The 24,423-nt window shown below is 38.6% G+C and overlaps 1 protein-coding gene across 15 annotated transcripts in view; it reads right to left on the reverse strand.

The window, feature by feature from the left end:
• Nucleotides 1-12,983, reverse strand: part of ARPP21 (cAMP regulated phosphoprotein 21) — a 116,433-nt gene extending 103,450 nt beyond the window's left edge. For 13 of the 15 annotated variants that reach the window (XM_065885846.1, XM_065885847.1, XM_065885844.1 and 10 more), the window contains exons 1-7: nt 12,855-12,983; nt 11,855-11,896; nt 10,801-10,890; nt 6,738-6,882; nt 5,201-5,279; nt 4,473-4,532; nt 3,607-3,747 (exon numbers count right to left, since the gene is read on the reverse strand). In XM_065885846.1, the coding sequence (XP_065741918.1) occupies nt 3,607-3,747; nt 4,473-4,532; nt 5,201-5,279; nt 6,738-6,882; nt 10,801-10,890; nt 11,855-11,896; nt 12,855-12,983 (686 nt within the window). The remainder of the gene's footprint in view (nt 1-3,606; nt 3,748-4,472; nt 4,533-5,200; nt 5,280-6,737; nt 6,883-10,800; nt 10,891-11,854; nt 11,897-12,854) is intronic. The other 2 variants (XM_065885845.1, XM_065885843.1) reach the window with 2 other exon arrangements.
• Nucleotides 12,984-24,423: the final 11,440 nt, after the last annotated feature.

A 24,423-nucleotide genomic window follows, 5' to 3' on the forward strand; every position in this document is an offset into this window, starting at 1 on the left:
AAGATGTTTTGGACGTTTTTGCTTTAAAGAGAGTTAGATTATTTAAGGAAATTGTTCTCAGCATTAGACACACTGGTTTAGACCCCAGCCACGCTGAGCATTGCTTCTCTGTAAGTCCAAAATTGAACCTGAGCTTGTGCTTAATGTTCTTCTTCTGTAAAATGAACCTCTAATGACTTATGTTATATGTTGTTAATATTAAATGAAATAATATACATTAAAGAAGAGGTAAAGTACCCAGTGCAATTGAACGAACATTAGGTAATGTTCTTATAAGAGATTATACCACTTAACTAACTGAGAAGTCTGAGATAAGTTTTTTCCATCATGAAAGGATGGATGTATTATATCTGAAGACATTAGAGAAAATACTAGAAGTGAGTGTGGTACACATACGTGTATGTATAATCCTCAGAGTCTGCTGTCGTGACTTAAATATTTTGAACTTCAGGTGAAACTATTTTCTCTCCAAGCAAAACTTAATATTTTCAAGTCACATTCTATAATTACTTGAACTGCTGACAATCTAGAAAAACAGGGATTCTGGAAATAAATCCCAGCCAATATCTAGCTGATATGCATCCACGCCAGAGGAACACCTTATACGCCAGCTCAGTGTCATTGACAAAGAAAAATTAAAGGTTAAATAAGAAAGTGTTTTCTCTCCCTCAGCCCTCTAGTTCATTTTTATATCTTCCATCCACGTTTTTCTGCATTTCTCCCCAGCTGCAGTGCCATTTAAAATATGCATTTGTAATGTATTTGCTTCAGAATAGCATAAAACTGTACACATTGAAAAGGTATTCCTAAAACACAAAACCTGCAAGGAACCATCTGAGGAATTTCCATCTCAGCCTCCCTCCTTTATAGAAATGGAAACATTTTCATCTAATAATATATCTAAATCAATACGGTCCCCACGACCATCACATGCCAATTGCGCTGATGGCACAACTCCTGAAATTTTCAAAGAAACGCAAGACACCTAGAACTTGAAGAGATGTTCCCTTTCCAACTTCAACTCCATGAGAACACGGCAACAGACTTCAAACATCAAATGTATCATTTCCCACAGAACAATATTTATTTCTCCTTTGCTGAAACTGCCCAAAGTGATTCAGGTCCTGGAAATGTGACTTGTTAAGGACATTTGTAAAAGGACATTTAATTCTTCCTTTTCTCTTGTCCTAAAAGATATTAACTTCCCCCAACCCCATCTCAACCCCTGCAAGAGCCACTCAAATCGAGGACGGTCAGAAAGGCAGCTGGAATAGGACAGTAGGCCTTGACAACTGTGGATGAAGGATTATTAAGCTCAGCTCTTCAGAAAATACCTTGATTGTGCATGACATACGGTCATTTCTTTTTGTTTAGGACTCACAGAGTGAGGATCAAGAGCAGGAACCAGGCAAAATGTCTAGCGGCCTGGGCGTTTTGTTGTAGCAGCAACACCGAAAGGTGTACCCTGCATAAACACTCCTTCTGCTCTTCCTGGAGGCATGAACACATGGGGTCTATTGGAAACTGGCCATTTAAAAAAAAAAAAAGAAAAAGAAAATCTAGTGCTCTTTTGGAAGTGAAGAAGTCTGATATTATGATAATATGACGCTCACTGGCAGAAAATAAAAGGTTTAAGGGACAAATTATGCCCTTTAGTGGTGTATGGAAACTTGCAAGAATCATAAGGATTTCGAGAAGAGCTGACCAATAGAACTTTCTGAAGAAATGGGAATGTTCTATATATGCTCTAACAGGTGCACTTGAAATGTGGCTAGCCTGACTGAGGAACTGAATCTTAATGCTCAAATTTTATTTAAATTTAATTAATTTAAAATGTAAATAGTCATACATAAGTAGTGACTACTACATCGAACTGAGCAAGTTCAGAGTCATCACTCAGAGTTTACTGAGAGCCTTTATACACTGGTTTATTTTCTCAAAAACTGTTATACAAGGAAACAGGTCTCAAACATGTGTATTAATATTTATGACTATGCGATTGCAAAATCACAGTGAATTAAACATAAATGCACTATCTCTACTCGTTAAAACTGTACCAATCTACTTGACCTATGGGTTTTTTCCATGTCTGTTATGGCCTTACAGAGAAAGAGGTGAAATTAGAAGGAAAGAGTCACTTGCTTGCCTATTTTGCAATCAGTGTGTCCCTGCATTAGTATCAGAACGTCATAAGAAAAACCAGAATGGAGAGTGAAAAACAACAGCAACAACCAGGAGTATCTGATGGAGAGGGAAGATGTAAAGGATTAAAGGACAGTAATCTTTCATTCCTACTACTGTTCAGAATAGGAGGTCCATGTGCCAACAATCAGATAAAGTGGAAAGCTAATACATTTTAAGATGTATTTTGCCAGCACAGTAGAATGCAACCACAGGACCCAAGAATTCTGAAGCTCCAAGGGCCTTTAAACATTATCCGTTTCAAACTCTCCTGCAGATAAATAAGTAATTTGAAGCCCAGAGAAGTGAAGTGTTCAGTGGTCCTGAGATAATAGCCAACCTCAGTCCCAGATCTCCTAGTCTGAGCTCTCTCCACTATGACTTCCACGCTCATTCTGCTGAACATAGACTGAGTCTTGAGCAGAGAAAGAGCCTCATCTCCATCCCAACAAGTCCCAACCTCCAGTGAGTAGAAAATAATGTTTTAACCATGCTGCTGTGCTTGATACAAAAGTTCCCTTCACCAACACGGCATTCCTAAAAACCATGCAGGTTACACAATTTACCAAACACTGTGAAAAAAGAAATTATAATACACAGATGTCTTAAGAGAATGCTTTATATAGGGACAGTTTTTGAGTTTAATGTGTATTTTTGCTATGAAGGTGGTTCGTGCTGTACTTAAAGGAGACATGAGTTCAAGAGAGACAGTTCCAAATTACCAAAGCAAATGACTACTCATCTTACGCTTTTTGGTGACTCAGTGGCACCATGAAAAGTCATTAAGATAGAAGCAAACAATTACTGAAAGGAGCAAAACCAAACAAGCAACCTCCTTTTAGATCTAGAACTTAGATATTAGCCAGCTCAAAAACTCTCATTTTACAGGTGAAAAAACTGAGATGGCAGATTTTAAATGACTTGTTTCAAGTCTCACAGCTAGTGTAAAAAAATTGGGTCTTAGAGGCAGGACTTTTGTCTCCAGGTTTGGAATTTTTTGTTATTCTAAAAACCACACTAAGATCGATGTCTATAAAACAGAAAAACAAAGAAAAGGACAATTATCCTATGTATGTCATTATTGTTTTAAAATGTCTGTTATTTCTCATTGGAGGTATATTTGACATAACACGTTCCATGTTTTGTATGTAATCACAGGGATTACTGATGGAAGGAAGAAAATTGCGTCTCACGAGTTATGTAAAAGATCAGGCAATAAATAACACAGTACGGCCTAAATTTTATCGACTTTCCTGGTCCTCAGACAATCTTCTACAGATAAATGCCACTACTGCTGATAAGAGCAAGAGAGAAATAACACTGCACATTTTAAATGCCATGTACTTTGAATTTTATACTGTGCTCTTATAAATGAATCCACAAGAGAAAAAGCAAATGCTAAATAAATACAGTGGTGGGGCTTACATTCTTGTGTTGCTGGTTTTGTTGATGATGACAGATTTCCCCGTTTGATCCACGTTGTGATCCAACCCAAAGTAAGCGGCCACTCGATGGACAAGCATCCTCTGATAGGACGACATCTGAGGAAACTTTTTATAATGATTACTGGAAAGGAATACAAGAAACAGCAGAATCAGCATATTCGTTTCTGGCCTGTAGTACATTTTAGAGGCACACAAACAAAACCATTTCTTTTTCATCCAAACCATTAAGCTTATTTCATTTCTGGCATCACGTGAGGTCCTCACTTCCAGACACATTTTCCACTTACAGATGTATTGATTAAGTTACAATAAGTGTTTTTGTTTTATAGTTGCACATTTCTCAGACCACAGAGAACTTAATGTCCACTGGAAAGTGTTCTGTTTTGGTCCAGGATACCTTATCAACAGAGCCAGGCACAGGACAAATGACATGACATAATACGGGACTGCAGATGCCTATCTGGAGATATGTCATTACATGGTTGACACTGAAAGCAGTACAATTATTTCCAGGCATAACTGACTACAGCCAGCTGGCGCCCATTAAAAAACTATAATAAAAATGAAAAGGGTCGCTTCTTGTTACTGCTACTCTATGCTAATCAGTGGCCCCCTGTTTATAGCCATTTTGTCAGGAATTTAACAAGCAGGAGCACACACGGTCCAAGCAACAATTCCCATCAGCACATAGCTCCTAACTCCAATAGCATCTCTATTTAATGAGTCAGCAAACACATTAAATAATGTTTTATCTATCCCTAAAAATCCTTCCAGAATGAATAATTAAACCCAAATACCAAACTAAGACAGATCAGATTAATTAACCGGCATTGCAATTTGACATACTTGTTGTCACCAATGAAATCAATAATTTCCTGCTCCATTTTCAAGAGTATCATCCTGTCTCTGCAAAATAAATGTTAAAATGAAAAGGCTTTATGTACTTTCCATTCCCAAAGACTTAACAATTTCATTTATATGTATGGAAAAGATTGTTTAAATCTATGTGGCTACAAATCAGTATCTAACTCTTCTCTGGAATATGCTGTCCAAATACCTGTAATTCCATTCTGTTTAAGATTATTTCTCATCTCATTTGTTAAGTATTTTGTAATATTGAAACTCCTGTAGTTTTTAATATTAATTAAGGCATGCAAGGTATTAGGCTCATAAAACACATCAAGTAAATTTTATATTTTAAATTGATAGGAAACTGGAACAAAGCTAAGCCTAAGTAGTTGGTTCTATAGCTGTAATGATGCATATTTGGTTTATCTGACATTGATTCTCATCCTCTATTTTTTCCCCTTAATCAGTATCTCTTTGTGACCAGAAAAGCAGAACTTGTAAACTGTAATTTATTCATTGGCTAAGTACCCAGGAATTAAGACTATTTATAAACAGTACACATGCAAACTATTTGCAGAAAAAAGAAAATACAAGAGACAGTTTAAGACATCAGAGAAGAAGCCTGCCTTTTACAACTCTCTTCTTAGAAGTGTTTGGATTAATGAGTTTGATGGTAATATTCTACTTGACTCTTCTAGAAATGAGAGGTTTACTTAATAATTTACCTGGAATTATTCTTTAATGTGTTAATCAGAAACTCGTGTAAGTCTATGCCTGTAGAATCCGTATATTCTTGGCTGCAATCTGAAACAAATAGCAGGATGGAGTTGTCAGAAAGGCCGATGGGGAGGTGGGGTGGAAAAGGTTTTCCCAACCTTTCCCGATCCCTTTTGCTCAGGTAAACTTTAGGTGAAGCTATTGGTGTGAAAGATACGTGTTACAAAACTAGCAACCTGGTAATATTACATCAGGATGAAAATTAGATTCGGGGATTGAGAACACCCAGTAAATTCCCAGTGTGGAAAGACCCAACTGTCATAGGAGAGGAAGTGGGCACAGTCTGGGTGGGTGGGTGGAGTCAAATGTCATGTGTTCATTCTGTGCTGTCAGTCAGCAAGGGCACGACCTCACCGTGACAGTGAGGGGTACTCCCAACCCACAGAGAGAGCTCTCAAGAGTTTGAGGTACCATGGAACTCTCTTTCTCTTAAAACAGAGAAGGCAAAAACTGAAAGTTCTGTTATAAGACTGTCTAAATAATAATCAATACAAAGTATAGAAGGGCACTAAATATTTCCAAGTCTTTCAAGTCTTTTGATGCTGGCTAAAGCTTCATTTCTAAAGCCATCTTAGGGAGCTGTACTTCTTTACTCTTGGATACACCTTGGTTTTAGATATTCAGCAGCAGAGATAATCGTTATAGGCAGATATGTGGTTATAGAGCATAGTATGAGAAGTAGTTGTCATTTCTCAGCTGATCTGATGCCCTATGCTCCCTCAGTTATTTTTTAAAAAAATAGTCTACTGCCAAGCTATTTATTCATGGTATTCTTCATTTCAACTTAGTTTTGTTTGTCTCTCTCTCTCTTTTTTTGGTTTTAGTTTTGTATAATTATACGTAAGGCAACAATTTGAAAAGCCCGGATTGTGGATTTGGGGTTTTAGGAGGAATAACTTTTGGGGAAGAATTTTTATTGAAGCAGAAGTGTGTATATTTTAAATGAGACATTATGGAGCAGTATATGGGTTGCAGAGACCAAATTCATCTGCGCCAGATAAAATGTTAATATGTGTTCCATTGACATTGGTATATACATCTGTGCTTTGGGGATAACAACACTTACCACTTATCGACTGAGAATTGCTAATCCACTATCTGTTTTTTAAGATAAACATGAAAGTTAAGATATAAAACTGGGTACTATTACTGTTCATCAATTCGAGTTAACTGGACTAATAAACCTGAATTAAGAACATATTTATATTCACTCCCTTGTACAAACTTCTCATTGAAAATAGGATATCCAAACGAATATCCAAAGAAATAAGTGATCCTAAAAGTAACCTTTCTAGATACACAAAAATGACACCATGAACAGAAAAAAAAAAATCAAGGTCACATCACCTTTTACACACACACATACGTACACATATAAAATTATATGCAGAATTTGGTGGGAGGTGACATGTGTGTAAAATCTATAATGTATTCTGTGACTATTTATGCGTCCAAGTTAAGTTAAGGAAACATTTTCACATTCACCTTTTGATAACATTCTGATCTTGGGTTTTTCACAGGTTTTATCTTTGTTTTTATCCTTTTCTTTTTCTCTTTCAGAGTCATCTTTCCTAGATTTATCATCCTCTTGCAGGCTGGGAAAACTGGAAAGCTGTAAATGAATTGATTCCTGTTGGGGAAAAAATATAATAATTTAGGGCCAGATTTAAGAATCTCTGTCTGGTTTCCATTTTGCATAGAGATTATTAAGAACAGGAAAATGAAAGCCAGGTGCAGATTTTTTTTTTTCTTAAATGGTAAAAAATTAAACCTGTCAGAAAAATAATTGCCCTTTAAGGTGAATTAAACTTCAGAAGTCAATGGAAGGTCATGAGAAGTATATAGTACTAAAACTTTGCCTCATGAATATTAACCATAAGCAAGTTAAACTTCCGTAGATAACAACACTGATTTTCTCTACAGGTTTATTTTTAAACACCTAGGAAAATTTTTCTTTATCAATAAGCTTGCATCACAGCTCCTGTCATGTCTCAAAAAAAAAAAAAAAAAGAAAAAAAGAGGCTTCTGCAGTTCTTTTCTATAATTCCTTGTAAGGAAAAATTGGCACAAACACAGACAGACAGATACTCTGAATCATAATTACAGAAAAAACAGACATAAATAAAGGCCATGACAGCCAATTTACAATTAAAAATCTGTTTTAGAACCATATCAATAATGATTTCTATCACTATGAAAACTCAAGATATAGAATTGCAGGAATCCTAGGTATGGGTTATTACCATACATTGTTTACAAAGGCTATTAATAAATCATCGTAATATATGGTTACAATAAGCACTGCCTTTTAGAAAAGGTAGAAAATAGGACTATATTTTCCATCAGTTATACATAAATATTTAATATTATTTTAATTCTAGCATCAGTTAATCCTTTCCAAGATGTAAGGTTCTCTTGAACTGATGCTTGGTTGACCATTTACAGTATTGGGACTGGATCCACTTTTATATTTATTGATTTTTCACTGAAAACAGATCATTTTGTATTAACTCATATATCAGCCATTTGGTTGATAGTATGTTCACTGTTTTGAAGAAGAATGAGCCAAATTATGTTTTTCAGTTTCATGAAAAAACTACACTATGATTAAAACTATGACAAATGAGCCAACATTAAGCCCACTGGCTCTTATGTAAGAGATGATTTGATGGGAAAGCTTTCTTCTACTAGCGACATTAACATTTATGACGTAGGAAAAAAATATTCCCAATGACTAATAGTGTTTCTCACTGATAACTAAACTAATGCTCCTCTACATGTGACTAAACTATGCCTCTACGTCCTCAAATTACGGTCAATCTGGGATTCTCAATGGTTCTTGGTAAATCTAGCTAATCTAACAAGCAGAAAACAAAAATCCTCCAAAGCCAAATTTCTTTTTTGGGAGAGGCTCCATTGTGTATTCCAGGCTGGAATAAAAAGTCACCACGTTTGGAAAGATGCATGATACAGAGGATGAAATAAAACACCTTCTCATGGTAAATATTTATCTTAGCCGGGTTTCCTGATATCTACACGTTTATCCTCGGGATGGACATATACAAATTATGTAAAATGGAGTGTAATTTGATTGTAAGGTCTTTTATCACCGGACTTGGGACAGAAATGTCTCAGTCTGCAAAGATTCAGGCAGACTTCGGGGTTACGGTTTGCTTCCACTTGTTAAGGAAACAGCTGGAACATTTCTGGCTCTGAGTGGGGAAGAATCGATTCGACAGTGGATCAGGGGAGGAAAGTGATGGTACCAGGCCATGGCAGTGGTCTCATTGCTTCTTCAAAACCGATTGAACCATCCAGCCTCGGTAAGTTTGAATCTAAAATCAAAGAGGCTTGGAAATATAAATGTAAGAGCACAGGCTAAAGGACATCATTTACCAAAAATATGTACAAACTCATGCCGTGTGTTGACAAATACCATACTCAGAAACATACCTGTCTTTTCTACACATTCTGGTGTTGAAAGAACACACAAAAGTGCTATAGAGTTGGTAAAAAACAATCTGTTCTTTTTTAATATTTTTATTGATATGCTCAATAATAAAATACAAGTATTAATAAATACATCGGTACAGGATAAGTTTATATCCAACAACAGGAAAAGAATGATTCAAGTTGCAGTAATACACTGATAGGTAAATAGTATAACATTAGAAAAGCAAAACTTCTTTAACTTAAGGACAGGCTGAACCATCAGCTATGGGTCTGAGATCAAGTAATACAGGTAGCAAGAGTTTTTCCCACGCAGGAAAATGAAGGCAGTTTTCCAAATACTGTGAATATACAGACATTGGGGAAGCAATACAATCCGTATACTGTATACTTCGGCCAGTGTTCTCAGGGATTCAGTTCCCACATTTTGTTTAAGTGCCGGTAGTACCTAATGAAGGCATTGCATTCAAGCTCAAAGGTCTGCTTCTTTATTTTCTAAAAAAAGTAGCACGGCCACTCGCTTATTTGTGTGTCTATCAGCCCCCTGCTTCCACCACACCTCAGCCAGTCCAAAGAGAGGCTTGCAAGCTCTAATTTCTACAAAGCTAGTCTTAGTTACTCAGCTTGGAACCAGCAGGAACAAAGCACCGTTTGCCTCTTATTTCTCTGCACCAATTGTATGGAGAACCTAGACTTAGGTCCAGGATGGGCACAATGATACAGATGATCTCTTAAAAAATTTCCTCCTGGTACTTGTCAAATAGGATAAAAAGCAGATGAAATCTATAAAGGCTGTCCTCCTCTGCCTGGCATTAGAAGTGGGGGACCACTGGGGCATTACTTCTCCCAGGGTCTGTCATTCTGCAGTGTTAACATATATTGTGTGCATTACATCACAAGCCATCAATCAATGTTGAATAATATAAGCTGTGATATTCACATTATTCCCCCTTTTCAATCTCCCTTAAAAGAAGAAGCACAAATAAAATGCTGAACAAAAGCCACGTATTTCTCAGAGCCCAAGTAAAATAAAGCCTGTGTATGAAACATAGGGACGGCTACTGAAAGCTAGCCTGCCCATGGCTTACGACATGGGTGGCTTCTTAAGGAAATGAGGCTAGGGAAAAAAAATACTCTTAGGACAAAATCTATAAGGAATTTATTTTTGGTCCTTTTAAAGAAAGTGCTCTCAATGCTCTCTGTACCCATGAGGAGAATTTAGACTATTTTCATTAAAGTAAAAAGAGCGAAGCAAAACAAGGCCCGACAAAAATAATGCTATCTTAATCAATTTTTCCTCCTCTGGGCTCAGATAAATCATTTTACTTGTCTTGACTGCTCTCAGCCTCTGATAAAATAAGGAAAAATTTTTAGCAGCAAGACCATTTTTATAAAAATGAATATGATGCCTGAAAGGCAAACAAAAATAAATATGATGTGAAGTTTCCCATTTTGTCACAGAAGGGTTTTGTTGGCATTTGAATTTTTAGAGCTTAATAGTCTTGCTATAAGGAGCAAAAATAGGTATAAGGATATGCAGCAATGAATTAATAATATTAACTCAAATTCACCATCATCTCAGGTTTATTTCTGGACAGTTTTTCCAGTAGTGAGAAATCTCCACCAAAGGCCATAAAAGTATGTCTCCAAAACTCAATGCACCTTATTCACTATTTCTGAAGTTTCATAAAAGCCAAGATTTGTTTTTTTATAGGCAAGTGCATTTTGGGGAGGTAAGAATCTCCAATAAGGAAGGAGATGGGATACTTGGGACTATATTTGGTTCAGTTTTATCAAGAGAGAGCCTTTGGGGAATATCAGCACGACTGTGCTTACATTTTAAGTTTTAATCTAAATTCTTTTGAATTCCTTTCCATTTGCAGTTTTCAGAGGGTCTGGAAAAAAACAAATGTAATACTTTGTGACAAACTGTTCAACTAATATTGAATGTCTCAGAAACAGAGGATGAAGCCAGAAGACTTTTTCCTTCTTGAACTGTTTTTTGCTCCCCCAAAACACTATTTAATGCCAAATTAATACTCATGCACACAAAGGTAGATCCCGTTCATGCAATGATCCATAATGATGGGGGGTATACCTGGTCCTGAAGACTTTCCCCTCCTGGTCTGGCTGAGGATTCTTCACAGACAGCAAGGCTGCGAGTCAGTTTACCTTTCCCTGCTCCTGACTGGGGAGGGAAAAGAAACGAGAAGGAAAGGAAAATAAAGAAAAAAACCCCAGGAAATATCCTCAGGCTGTCGAATCATCTCCACCTTCTCTGGACATTCCCAAATCAGAGTTTTAAAAGCAAGCTTCAGATCCACTGCTCAGTGCTGTCTACAGTGGCTCCAAGCATCAGCCCCCTGTGTTGATGGGGATGCAGTGTCTACACTGGCTTAAAGCATCGGACCCCAGTGTTGATGGAGATGCAGGTGGAGGAGAATGTGGAAGGATGAATTTAAGGAACATGCCTAGCAAACTGTGCCCATCACACTGGAAACATACAAAGAATGAATTGCTGTCTTTTCATGAAAGTACAAGGAGAAAAAGATAACACAAATTAATTTCTACTAAAACTGGGTTTGGAAGTGACTTGACTGAGAAGATGTTTTAAAAGTTGAAGATTGTGTCCTAAACACTAGAACCTGTTTACTTCAAGGCAGAAACTAATTAGACAGACTAAAACATTTCCCCCAAACTTGATTTAAAATGAAAAGAAAACAAGCAGCTATTTGTTTGTAAAGCACTGTCAAGTCTGCCAGGATCAAATATATACACTGCAGCTATGTGAACCCTAAATGCTCTAATTAAAAAGCCTACAGAGGGACTTCCCCGGCAGTCCAGTGGTTAAGACTTCACCTTCCAATGTAGGGGGTGCAGGTTCGTTCCCTGGTCAGGGAGCTAAGATCCCACATACCTTGTGGCCAAAAAACCAAAACATAAAACAGAATTCAATAGACTTTAAAAATGGTCCACATCCAAAAAAAGCACATAGAGCAGAGAGGCATCAACACGGCCCCATTAAATGCAGGCAGCACCAGTGCAGCCAAGATCCACATACAGCCATGTGAATCGTTGGCAAATTCTCTAACCCTGATGTTAATCCACATGCAACCATGATATCAGGTCAGTGTAGAATTCCAGAACCCTACCTTGGATTTTCTTCTCTCTTGGTTCTGAGCCGCCAGTTGCCTCTGTATGTTAGAAACAAAATCAAACAAACAAACAAACAGTCCACCAACAACCAGGAGAGGGGAGGGGAGAGAAGGAGAGAAAAAGATGTCACCAGAGTTGAAAAATCAATAACAACAGCAACAAGGTATTATAACCACCAGGGAGGACTCCCCCAGCTCTTGCTTCCCCAAACTTTTGACCATTTAGCTTTTCTCATTCCCTCCTTATAGCAGCTCCTGGGGAGGGGAAAAGCCGGCCTTGAAGGTTTTTTTGGCCATTATGCTGTTATCAGCCTCTGCTCCCTTTTTATATAAGAAGAGTTAACACTTTTGTAGTTTGGTTTAAAGAAAATCGATACAGGTTATTTGCAAGTACAGTTTGTTTTCCTTCTACCAAATCTCCTTCTCTCATAAATCATGAGTATTTAATCATATCACTTTTTCAGTACCGTCAATCACTCCCAAACTTCCCCCTACCCCTTCTAGAGCATTCTTTCTCCCCAGGCTTTTCTGCTAATAAGAATCGAAGCTTAGCCTGCCCAGGAAGGTCAACAGAGCTCATGTCTTTGATTTTTCTTAGTCTGTCATGAGCTGTATTCCATGGACTACAAACCCATTTTTATAACTCAGCTAGTGTAAAGCTGCCCCAGGAGAAGTCCTCCACAGGCTACTTGAGTTGATCTGGAAATTAATATGCAGAAGCTGTGGGCAAATTCAGTCATTAAATATGTTCTTTGGATTTTTTTTTTTTTTTTTTTCATTTCAAAGGGCATTTTGACCAGAATGCACTGTTTGGTCAGAAAAAAAAAAAAAGAAGACTAATAATTGGGAAAGGAGAAGATTCATTTTATGGATTTCCTATTTATTTTACTAGTCAAACTCTTTACAAGCAAAAAACCCCCAAACCTTCAGAGTATCTTCAAAATGAAAGAAAGGGATGCACACAGTGGTATGAGAAATGGGACTTCTCCAGGCTCACCTGTAATTCCAGTTTTTCCTCCTCGTCCAGACTTTCGGATTTAACCACGCCATTCTCTGGAGTGGCCGTCTCCTGCTCAGGCCCGCCTTCCTCCACTATGGTCTGACTCAGGTCTCCTGGCTCAGACATTCTCCCAGATGCAAATTAAAATAACAAGATTTGACACCCTACAAAGTTAAGACATCAGAAAGTAATGTCAGCACAGGGTGAAGTCTTGACCATTATCCTTGAGATATTTGATTTTTCCCTTTGTACTCAAATTCGAATAAGCAACTCCAGCCTCCCTGACAATTTTATACAAAAGGAGAATAAAACAAGATCAAATCAAGTACCCAAGACAAACACAAGAGGCAGATTCAGTTGCCCTGTCCACGCCCCTCCAAACACATAAACATGCTCTTGTGAATACACCTTGCCGTCAAGGTGGGTCAATACATCTTAAAATGAGACATGAAAGTCCCACACGTCTCCCGGTTCCTATGCTCCTCTACAAAGTAGAAGCAAAAGAAGAAGAGAGTATCTCCCCAACTCTTCCTCCACTTCTGAGTCGGGAGGTGGTACTAGGTTCTGCAGCATCTCTAAGATGACTCATAAATCATTTGCAAATTTCAACCACAGACATACCTTCCTGGGTATAAGGGATTCAGTACACTCTACAAGGGGCAGAAGTCAATGTAAGAGGTAATAATTCAGTATACACATAGGATCTAAATTTGGCAGTAAACCTTTCAGGGACAACAGTTCAGGCTTCAAAGTAACAGTGACGCTATTAAAAGCAGAAGCCCTCCCCAAGCCCTGTCGGTGACTGATGCTGGAGATTCTGCAGAAGGAAGCTATCACAACTGAACTCCGATGCTCCAGGCTAACAAGAGACGACTACACAGACACTGGAAATGGCTTTTCAAAGTGTAAGCCTGTTATTAGTACTATTTTCTCCCTTCCTCCATAAAGCCCTGACACTTCCCCTTCTGATGTGCTGTCAAAGGGGGCTCCTCAATAATTTAGCATTTACTTCCTCCTCAATTTTTTTTTTAAAGAAAAACAAGAAAGGAGAGAAAAGAAGGAAGGAGGAAAAGAAAGAAGAAAAGAGAGGAACGAAGGAGAAAGAAAAATAAGAGAAAGACCTTGTAGCCTAGAAAGTCAGTTTTTTCACAAAAATTCCCAAGTAATGACTGCCCTGTTCCTAGTCATTACAATGGTAACTATTACTGGACAAATCAGTGTCTTGACATGTTTCTCTGGGAGTGTTTATCATTTACTAGTTCAGTAACTTTATTTCCAACTGGACATAGGAAGCACGAGAAAAATCTAAATTGCAGTAATTTCTGTTGCAAATTTGCTAAGACCTACCATGACAGGACAAGCTCACTTGGCAAAGGATTGTGGGAATGGAAAAGTAAGTTTTCCTCAAGGATGGTACTTGGGAGTCTGTGAGGGCCTGGTGAGCAAGGCTCTTAGGTTTGGGGAGGTTTGAGGATATCCATTCAGTGTATCTGACAGATCTCTTGTATTTCAGTGACACCGGGGATGTGTGTAGTTAACCAAACAAAAAGTTCTGTTTCCCAGTAGCAAATCGTTTGTTTCTCAATGTACTGAGTCGGGGGAGGAGATGGGACTTCTGTTGCCCTAACTTTTTTTCCAGAGGGTTTCAATAAAAAACAGATTGTGGCCAGCTTTTAAAAAAAAAAAAAAGAACAAATTGAGCTCTAATTTTACAAACACTAAGGCAGTTGAATCCCTGATACAGATCCTGTCTGTTTTGGTTGCCTTTCATGAACTGTTTTATGCAAACAGGCATATTTATAGAATGAGAAAAATATACAGATGAGATGACAGCCATCTGATGACAGCCCTTTACCTTTTGCGCAGAATTTCTGCTGTCGGTCTTGGCGACTTACGAGCGGCTTCTGTCCTTCTACGCTGGGAAAATCCACACGAGGGATCAGAGACAGCGGGAGTCCCATGTCCCCATTAACAGTTCAAAACACCCATCTCCGTGCGATTCCCTTACACAGCCTGACACATCATCCACCTGAAAAAAGACGAAAAGTCAATAGTCACAATAATTGCAACAACCATAGTAAGGGTGAGGGACGAAATAAACAAGACTGGGTTTCTAACACTAATGACCGGCCTCCAGCAAATCACGTTCACAGCTTGATCCACTCCACCTGTCCCGAGCTGCCTGCTTCTTCTCTAATGAAGGCTACAGCCGGCTGTTCAAGTCAGAGGGGCACCCACGCAACGAGCTAAAATTAACAATTGCATTATGCACCGAAGATTACTCACTTCAATTTTAACCTTTTTTAGTGAAATCTCGCACTTTATATTAAAAAAAAAAAAACAAGCTTGTGTGTTTGCCTCAATGACAATCCAGATCACCTATGAGCAAAAGTCTTGCCTCCGTTTTTAACCAAAGCTTTTGTCTTAATTATAGATCAATATAATCTACCTGAGTGCTGTTCCTGTGACTCTTTTCTTCTGAAAGTTATCCTAAGAAGGCTGAAAGATTTTTGACTTAATGAGGCATTAGCTATAAAAGTGAAAAAAACAAAGAAAGGAAAAAGAAAACTTTCACAGTGGTATTGTTGAGAGAGCTCTTTCCTCTCCACTGACAGTTTGAGAAGAAGAATTCCGAATATTCTCTTTGCTGTGTGAGCATCATTTACCCGCCACCTACTGGCCCCTCCCAATCAGGACTGCCACCGTCAGCTGGGCATTCTGTTTGACAGCAAAGCAACACTGTCAGAGGGATTCAACAGATTTGCAAACTTTGAGCCTGTTGAAAACAATCCCTGCTATAACGTGCACTTTCTTTTTCTCACAACTCCTACAGGAGCAGCGGCAAATACAGCTTGAATGCAAAGAGAGAGACAGATTCCTAATAACGTTTGCCAAAACCAAGCTGTATCTCTCTCCCTTTGCTGCAACTCTACCCTGGCGCACATCTGCTAAATCCGACAGCCTGCGCACGTGTTCCACCATATACCCGACTTTGAAAACACTAAATGCATCTCAGTTATTTACTCTGAAGTTTAGAAACTCTCTCTGCCTCCCCCTCGCTGCCCCCTCCCAAGTTGACATGAGCACAGCTGGCTCCTCATCGGATTTTACTGCAGCTTTATCAACAGCCTATTGGGTTACGACACCATTTGTTGTGTAAGAGGAAAACAACTGTTGAAAATTCAATCGCTTATACAGTCAATCATTTCTAGCATTATTTATGTCTTATTAAAATGGATACTTTGGCTGTAAAAAGTGTTTCTTTTGTCGTTAAAAATTATATAACTATGGCGAAGGAAACATGAATTTAGGGATCAAATGCGTTGCTCATCAACAGTAATTTTAATTTCTCAATTTTTATCAGTTTCACATAATGAAAACTTGATACTAAATAGAAGTCAACATGCCTTAAAATTAGGATCTATTTAAGTAACCAGCTCAATATCTAACATGTCTTAGAATAGGCACCTGTGATGAATGGATTTACCAAATGCTTTTTGGATTCTGTTTTCCTTTTCCCAAAGAAAATGAAGTTATCAACGATCACCGCAGCCTTCCTGTCTCCTTTTTCTGATGCTCCTATTTGTACAGTGGTGGTTAATCCAGCCGGTGAAATGGCCATGCAGTTTTCAAATCTAAGCCTTAGATGCCTTATTCCAGCCCCAGTAGGTGGATGCAAGATATAATTCTTTCCACGAAGAAAGAACAAACTGGTGTTCACGTAACCATCTCAAAGCGTGAACAGCCTGGATATGTGTGCGTGTGTAACTACCAGGACACGTTTGGAAATAGCACTGCGCTCTAAAGCCAGCGAGGTATTATTCTTGCCTCCCTGAATCATAAAGTCATCATCCACCAAGATAAAAGAGAATATGGGCATATGGGAACGAGCAGGGAGGAACATATGGATCACAAATATTTTTGTAACTGATTAAAACTGTTCTCTTTGCTAAGAAAGCAGTGCCAGGGAATCAACCCTAGTCCAGCTTTCCGTTCCCCAAACGAACCCGACTCTTCCACTGCTGTTTAGTCTTCATTTGTCCCAATTTCTCCCATTTTTCACAAAGAAGCAAAACCATGTCTAACAAATATGTTTTACCCAACATTTGGTTAATAGATATCCTGGCCAAGTGTCAATTGTTATGGTTGGAGGTGGGGAGGGAGAAAAAGGAGACTCTATACAAATGCACAAGATAAAAGTCACTGCAGTTCTTTCAGTGGAAATAATATTTTAACCACGGTTTAGGGGGTGATATTGAGGAAAGGCAGGCAATAAGTAAGCTATAGGAAATTGATCAATGGTGTTGTCAGCTATTTACAATGAGGAAAATGAGTAAAATAATGACCATTTTAGATTATGTTGTTTCTTATTTTTGGGGCTGACTTTAGAGTTGCATATAGTAGCAACTGGGTTTGTGGGAATGAGAAAGAGAGGGCGAGAGGAGAGAAGCACCGTGCAGAAGACCAAGTATTCTGTCTTTCATCATTACCAACAAAACAGGCATGTCCTAACTGTGTGCACACACGCGCGTGTGTGTGTTGCATACATTAATCACTGGGCTGTCATGTGGAGAAAGAAAGCTTGGGGTTTAATTCAAATTCCAGCAGTGATTTAGTTCTCAGAGGATATCTAAAATGAGACATTAAATTCTATTAGCAAGTTGGGAGGGCCACTTTATTAGTCCCTTTTGTCACAATCCTTCTACTCCAAATTAGCAGAGGATGACTAATCTTATCCTCCATCAGTATAGGTACTTTATGATGAGACAACACAATCAAGATTTACTTATTTGAACAACTGAAATGTTTTCCCCTTATGCACTGTTCCTTCTTCTTTTAGCTAGTCACAGTTCTGCAAACGTAAGCCACTAGCAAATTGTGATATTAGGGGGATCTGTCAATTTTCTGCATAAGGTATTTAAATGCTGCAACCCCTTATCAACCAAAGATACACCCTAGTCTCAAAACAGTTATTCTGTTAAAGTTAAACGAGTTAGTTTGAACATGTAAGATTAAGTTTAAAGACTTAAAAAACAAAAAAAAAGAGAGAAGAAAAGTAATTGGAGGGCTTCCCTAGTGGCTCTGCAACAAGAGAGGCCACCGGAATGAGAGGCCTGCGCGCTGCAACGAAGAGTAGCCCCCGCTCGCCACAACTAGAGAAAGCCTGCACGCAGCAACAAAGACCCAAAATGCAGCCAGAAAGGAAGGAAGGAAGGAAGGAAGGAAGGAAGAAAGAAAGAAAAAGAAGGAAAGAAAGAAAGAAAGAAAGAAAAGAGAAGTAATTGGAATGTAATCCTTTCAGAAATGAGAGCAACCATGGCATCATGGCATGAATAGAACACACGGACTAATACCTTCAGCAAGCTTGAAAATTTCCCCAGGTAACAGAAAAACACCAATAAGAGAATTTCACGTAAGTTTACTTTCCAAAGAAAAATGTCTCCTTCAATACATGTATAAGAAATACTCAACCAGGAGTTCTACCCTTTCATTAAACATTTTTTGGTCAACTCAATGCACAGGCATTCTGTAAAATTCTTGAACCACCATGCAAATGCCAAAGTGATCAGACAACTGTTTTGGAGGAAGAACCTAGGAGGATATTTAAGAAAAGGAATTTTCATACTAGGGGTTTAAAGGTAGAAGTATTTTACATGAATATTCTTACTTCAACTTTGATAGCTAGGCAGTTTATAAACATACAGTACCTCATATGTAGAATATCACTTTTTCTTCCTTATTATCATAGCAAATTGGACACAAACATAACCTACATCAACATTTAGCAGACTTCAGTAACGGAAAAAACTGATGTCAAAGCTTTGAACATAAGAACAGCCCCACAATAATCACAAGTGTCTTTAAAAATAAGAGAGGTCTGATCTCAGTAAAAACATCTGAAGGAAAAAGGCCAATGTTTCAATTCCTCACTTTTATAACAACTGTTTATGGAATCTCTACCACCTGCAAGGATGCTGTAACACCATCTCAAAAAATCCTCTTTTTTTTTCAAAAAAATAAAATAAGATAAAAGTTAAATACTTCTAATGGATCCACATGAAAAATTTTAAAGACGGGTTAAACAATTTCATCATCCTTTTCTTGATTATTCATGAACTGGAAAACAAAGATGACTTCTGCTTTTGTAATTCTTAAATGTTTTCTCAGTGTATTTCAAAGAAAGACATAAACTTGGGAGAAGTAAATAATGTACTGGGTTCCATAATAAATATTTGGATATCCTCAGAACTAACTGATGAAAGTAATAAAGTGAAATGTAGCAGGACAAAATATCTTACATTTGGGTTCTAAAAAATAGTTGCATAATTTGCAATTTTTAGTTTAGACAAGAGAAGACTTGGGGAGGACAAAATAGCTATTTTCTAACGCTATTTTAAAACATATTCAGAGAACAAGGAATTGGCCTTACTTGGTGTTGCTTCAAAAGTTAGCACTAGGAAAAAAAAAATAAGAACCTACCTTTCTAAACATAGAACTACCATATGACCCAGTAATTCAACTCCAAAATATACATCCAAGAGAATGGAAAGCAGGGACTAGAACATACAATGGAATATTATTCAGCCTTAAAAAGGAATGGAATTCTGATACATGTTACAACATGTATGGACTTTAAAAATATTATTCTTAGTAAAATAAGTCAGACACAGAAGAACAAAGATGGTATGATTCTGCTTATATGAAGTACCTAGAACAGGCAAATTTATAGGGACAGAAAATAGAAGGGAGGCTACCAGGAATTGGAGGTAAGGAAGAAAGGAGTTGTTGTTTAATTGGTTTTTGTTGGGGATGATTAAAAAGTTGTGGGGGGAAAAAAAAAGTTGTGGGTACAGATGTGATGGTTACACAGTTCAATGCCACTTAATTGTACACTGTGGAATGGCTAAAATGATAAATATTATATATTATGTATACTTTGTCACAATAAAAGAACCTAAAAAACTTTTTTCTTCTTGAATATGATATAAATGAAAAACAGACAAATCAATATACATACAAACAGATCAAAGGCAGAAAATGATAGTACAAGAGAGGAACTGGCCTACTTTACAAAACTGCTTCCGGTGTATTGATAACACATACACAGAAAGACAAGTGTGGTGGATGTAACCCGCCTTGGTTTGTACTGATTCAAATAGGTACCCAATAAGTGGGGCCGTCCTCCTCCTCAGCATCATCTTAGCAGTCTCATCTTTGGCAAGATAAGCTCTGCGATTTAACCATCCAATGTGGACACTGCAAGAATAAAAGGTTAGGATGCAGTGATGTGCTGAGAATTTTCTACTGCACCTCTACTAGAATCAGTGCATGTTGGGCCAATGTGTCCTCATCCACAAATGGTAACAGAAACCACTTCTAACTGCACAAGACAACGCTGGGCGCATCCTAGTGCAATACAAACATCAGCTGTCAATCATCTGAATGAGAGAGCTGCCGGTAATGGGGCAGCTGATCAGCTACTTTGTCACATCACTGACTGAGTATTTTGCATATATATATTTTTTTGCGGTACGCGGGCCTCTCACTGTTGTGGCCTCTCCCGTTGCAGAGCACAGGCTCCGGACGCACAGGTTCGGCAGCCATGGCTCACGGGCCCAGCCGCTCCACGGCATGTGGGATCTTCCTGGACCAGGGCACAAACCCGGTCCCAGAAGCCGGAACCCGGAAGCCCTGCATATTTTTTTATTGCAGATAAGGAGAATTTTCTGACCACAATTAATGCCACAGAGAACAGGGCCAGTGGCCCCGCTGTCATGTTAGAAAACAGTCCGAGACTGAGAAAGCACTGAGGCTTGTTTAGATTTGACTGGGTGACCCCTGGGACCAGTCCCAGGATTTTAAAAGAGCCTCAACTTTCATAGGCCATGCAGGCTAATCACCACCTTATGTTTCCTACCTCAATCTGTTAAGAGTCTAGGTATGATTTATCCATACACAGGGTAGCATCACCAACCTCCAGCCATGTGCAAACTTAAAAAAAAAAAAAAAAGTACCCAGAGAACCACAGCGCTGCAAAGAACCTTGAAATCAGCTAGTCTAGCTGATATTAAACCCAGTGACTTGGAGAAGATCTACAAACAGATAGTGGCAGAGCTGGGTAAGAAACATTGTCATTTTAACTGGGGATCAGAGCTGTTTTTAAAACTCCGTGTTCCTCTAGTGACTTGGGGCTCTATTAGAAATACAGACGAGGCTTATCTAATCTGTGCAATTAGTTCCTGGGATATTGCAAGAGACACCCACACATTGTTTTTCCTTAGACCACTACTGCCCTTCCTGTCGCATGAGCCAACAAATACTGCCCAGAAACTTCATGAACAGTTTGTCTGATAATGGTACGTGTGTTTCTTTCCCGATCTTATCCCTAATATTTTATGGACACATGTGTGTTTCTAGACATTGTGCTTCATCTTTTTCTTTGAAACTCCTGAAAGCCCATAAGCCATAGTCATCAGAATGACCTCTAGATATCTGCTAGTTATCTGCCCAGTTTCCTCCTTCACTTCTAGAACTCATGGTACCTGTCTTTCCAGAAGCCATACAGAAAATCACATGCCTGCAAGATTCCCAGATAAAGTGTGCCCAGGGTTTTCAGAAAGCATTATACTTTTTTTTTTTAAATATGGAACAATGAATTTGAATTTACTGGTGCCAGAACACATGTAACATTTAGAAATGAGTGTCTCCTTAATGTTTAAGCAAAGAGCCAGAATCTCCGACTTGGGAAGTTGCTTTTTTATTCCAAGTGTAACTAAAACAAATTTGCCGGGAAAGTAAATAACACTGCTGGGATCTTGTTGCTGATGATACCACATAACTTTGTTCAAACAAAAATGTTTCTAAATAGTTAGATCTTCCAGGAATCTCACCAAGTTACACACTTATCCTAAATATTTCCCTCGGTATCACTGTACCATGATTTCCTGGGACAAAGAACACTATTTCAGGGAAGGGAGAGGGGATGATCAATTGAAATGATACTTTTGCTTGAGCATTATTAATCTCACAGATGTCAGAACTTCTGTATTCTCAACTCAGTTCAATTCAGTTCAATGCAATATTTTAAGATGTCCTCTTTCGGAGGATCTGGATGCCAAGAATATAATCCATTACTTATGTTCAGTTACGTATACTGGAGACACCTTGTAACGGAACAAGGATTTATCACAAATGCATATTTTCAATTCTGGCTTAAAGAATTCAAAACTCTAAAAATTCATCATGAAGAGAAAAGGCACTTCAAAAAAAGGGTGGGGAGAAATACTAATTTTATTCAGCGTATCTGATGTGAACTCTTTTGTCCTTTATTCCTACAAGAAGTGAAGGAAGAATCTGTCATTTCAAAAGCAATGAAACTTAACAAATGTGATGCAGTTATAGGTGTCACAGGGTGAGCTAAATGTGTGTGTCATTAAAACCTTTCTTGCAGAAAAGAAGGAAGAGACATTTAGATAAAATGAGTAAAAGCAAAGATAAATTGATAAATTGTTATTCTGTCAGTTCTTGAAATGGCGATAAGGTTCGTGTTCTATCCATATATAAACTGGGAAAAATAAGAGGTTTTCACGGCCATGATGCCACGTTATCTTTGTTTTCCCTTACGTCAAGGGGTATTACTTGGTGCCACAGCCTGTGAATATTTCACGCCTTAAGGTTGCCTTTTCAGAATTATTCCTAGCTAACATCATCACTAAATCTAATCAAAGTGAATCAACATAGAAGTTTAAATTACCCACCCAGGACCTCAGCTCTGCCTCCTTCCACCCCCCTACAACAGCAGAAGAATGAAAAGATTTTCAAGGGGAGCAAAGGAATTGAAGGATGTTCCCCCAAAATAAAAAGCTCAAGTGTGGGTCTTAAGGGTCTATGACCGCAGGAGGCGAGTTCTACACCTAAAAGGGAGGGAGAGAGGCAGGAGAGAGAGATTTACCAGAAACGGATGTCTGCTGCCATCCCAAGTACAGCAGGGGGAATTTCAGGAGATTCAGGAACAAAGGGAGTTTTAGTTCTGTCGGGTGACTCTGGGCTACAATTGTGTGTTAATATATTGATAGCAAGCTCTTTCTACAAGATCCAACAGCCACACCAATAAATGCTTTTAGTATTTACTTCCACATGGGTGATTTTGGAATGAGTGTTTTCCATAGATTATTACATTTTATCCCACATCAACTGCACTATTTGTTGCTAACCTATAGTGGGCAAGACCACGCCTACTTTTCTTGTCTCTTTAGTGTTAGGGCAGCTGGCTACTGGCTACTTCGATCACTGAAATCCCCAGATCTTAGACACTCAGACAAGTCACTCTTTAACAAGGCTCAATATTTGAAACAAGTAGTAAAAATCATTCTCCCCCCACTATTACATAAGCTACACAACAATGGAGATTTGTGCCTGGTTAGTTTACCTCTGTATTAACTCAGTGTTGAGAACAGTGCCTGACACACAGCAGGACTTGTTGTCACTGTACTATTTTTTCTGCTTCCTCCAACCCCGAAAAGTCAAGGCATCTAACCATCCAGAGACCTATTAACCAATGTGGCAAGGTTAAGGGAAAACGCCCAACAGCCACTAATAAGGCAAAACCATGACACGCTTCTGGATGGGAGGGTCTCAAGAGGGCTTTGGTCTCACTGAGCTCTGTGTGTCTGTGATAATGGACAGTCCATTCAGAGAAAGAGTCCAAGCTTACCTAGAGAGCACCTACACTTGTGTGGCCTTTTGGACAGGACACTAGAGAAAGGAAAGAGATGGCGCTTGCCCCCGGGGACAGCTAACAACCCAACTAGAGAATTCAGCGGACAAAGGGATTTGAGAGCAAAGCAAACCCATCCAGAGGAATAAAGCATACAATACAAAAACGCACACCACTGCCAACCTTAGACCTAACGTTTCCTCAAAGTCTTCTATTCACAAAGGCTAATTTGAATGCAGTCTTAAGGGAACTAATAAATACAAGTGACAGAAAACAGACAATGGGCAGACGTTTTCATTAGATAAAAGGAAAGCATGGAAACCCTGAACTGAAGACTCACATGCGGGTGAGTTTCTTTAGGGCCTTGATAGTGTCTGAGTTTTCATGAAAATGATGGCATCCAACAAATGTATGAGTTATTACAATTAAACTGGCCAGACAGTTAGGCCTTGCTCACATTTCCAGACTAAAAACAAATACAGAAGTAGTGCCTCTCATTCCTTCTAAACTCAACTTTTTTTAGTTATTACATCGAGTTTCTTCCATGGAGTCTCGTCCAAGTGCTCACTTCATCAGGCCCCTCACCTGTGTCATCTGGCCCCTCAGGATGCCATGCCCCCACTGCAGTGCAATGGTGCTCAGCCCACACAGAGGAGGATAATATATCTACATCCTACCGGCCATCTCTGCTCCTTCTTGAATGCGGGGAACTTTATTCCTCTTGTTTTTCCTCTTTCTCTACACTGCCTAGTACAGCACGACACAGAATTCCATACTGACACCCCTGCAAACACAGTCATGAAAACCAGAAAGCCACTGGGCTGAGATCAACAGATTTGCTAGAGAAGA

Source organism: Phocoena phocoena, chromosome 10, assembly GCF_963924675.1.
Source record: "Phocoena phocoena chromosome 10, mPhoPho1.1, whole genome shotgun sequence".
Lineage (NCBI taxonomy): Eukaryota > Metazoa > Chordata > Mammalia > Artiodactyla > Phocoenidae > Phocoena > Phocoena phocoena.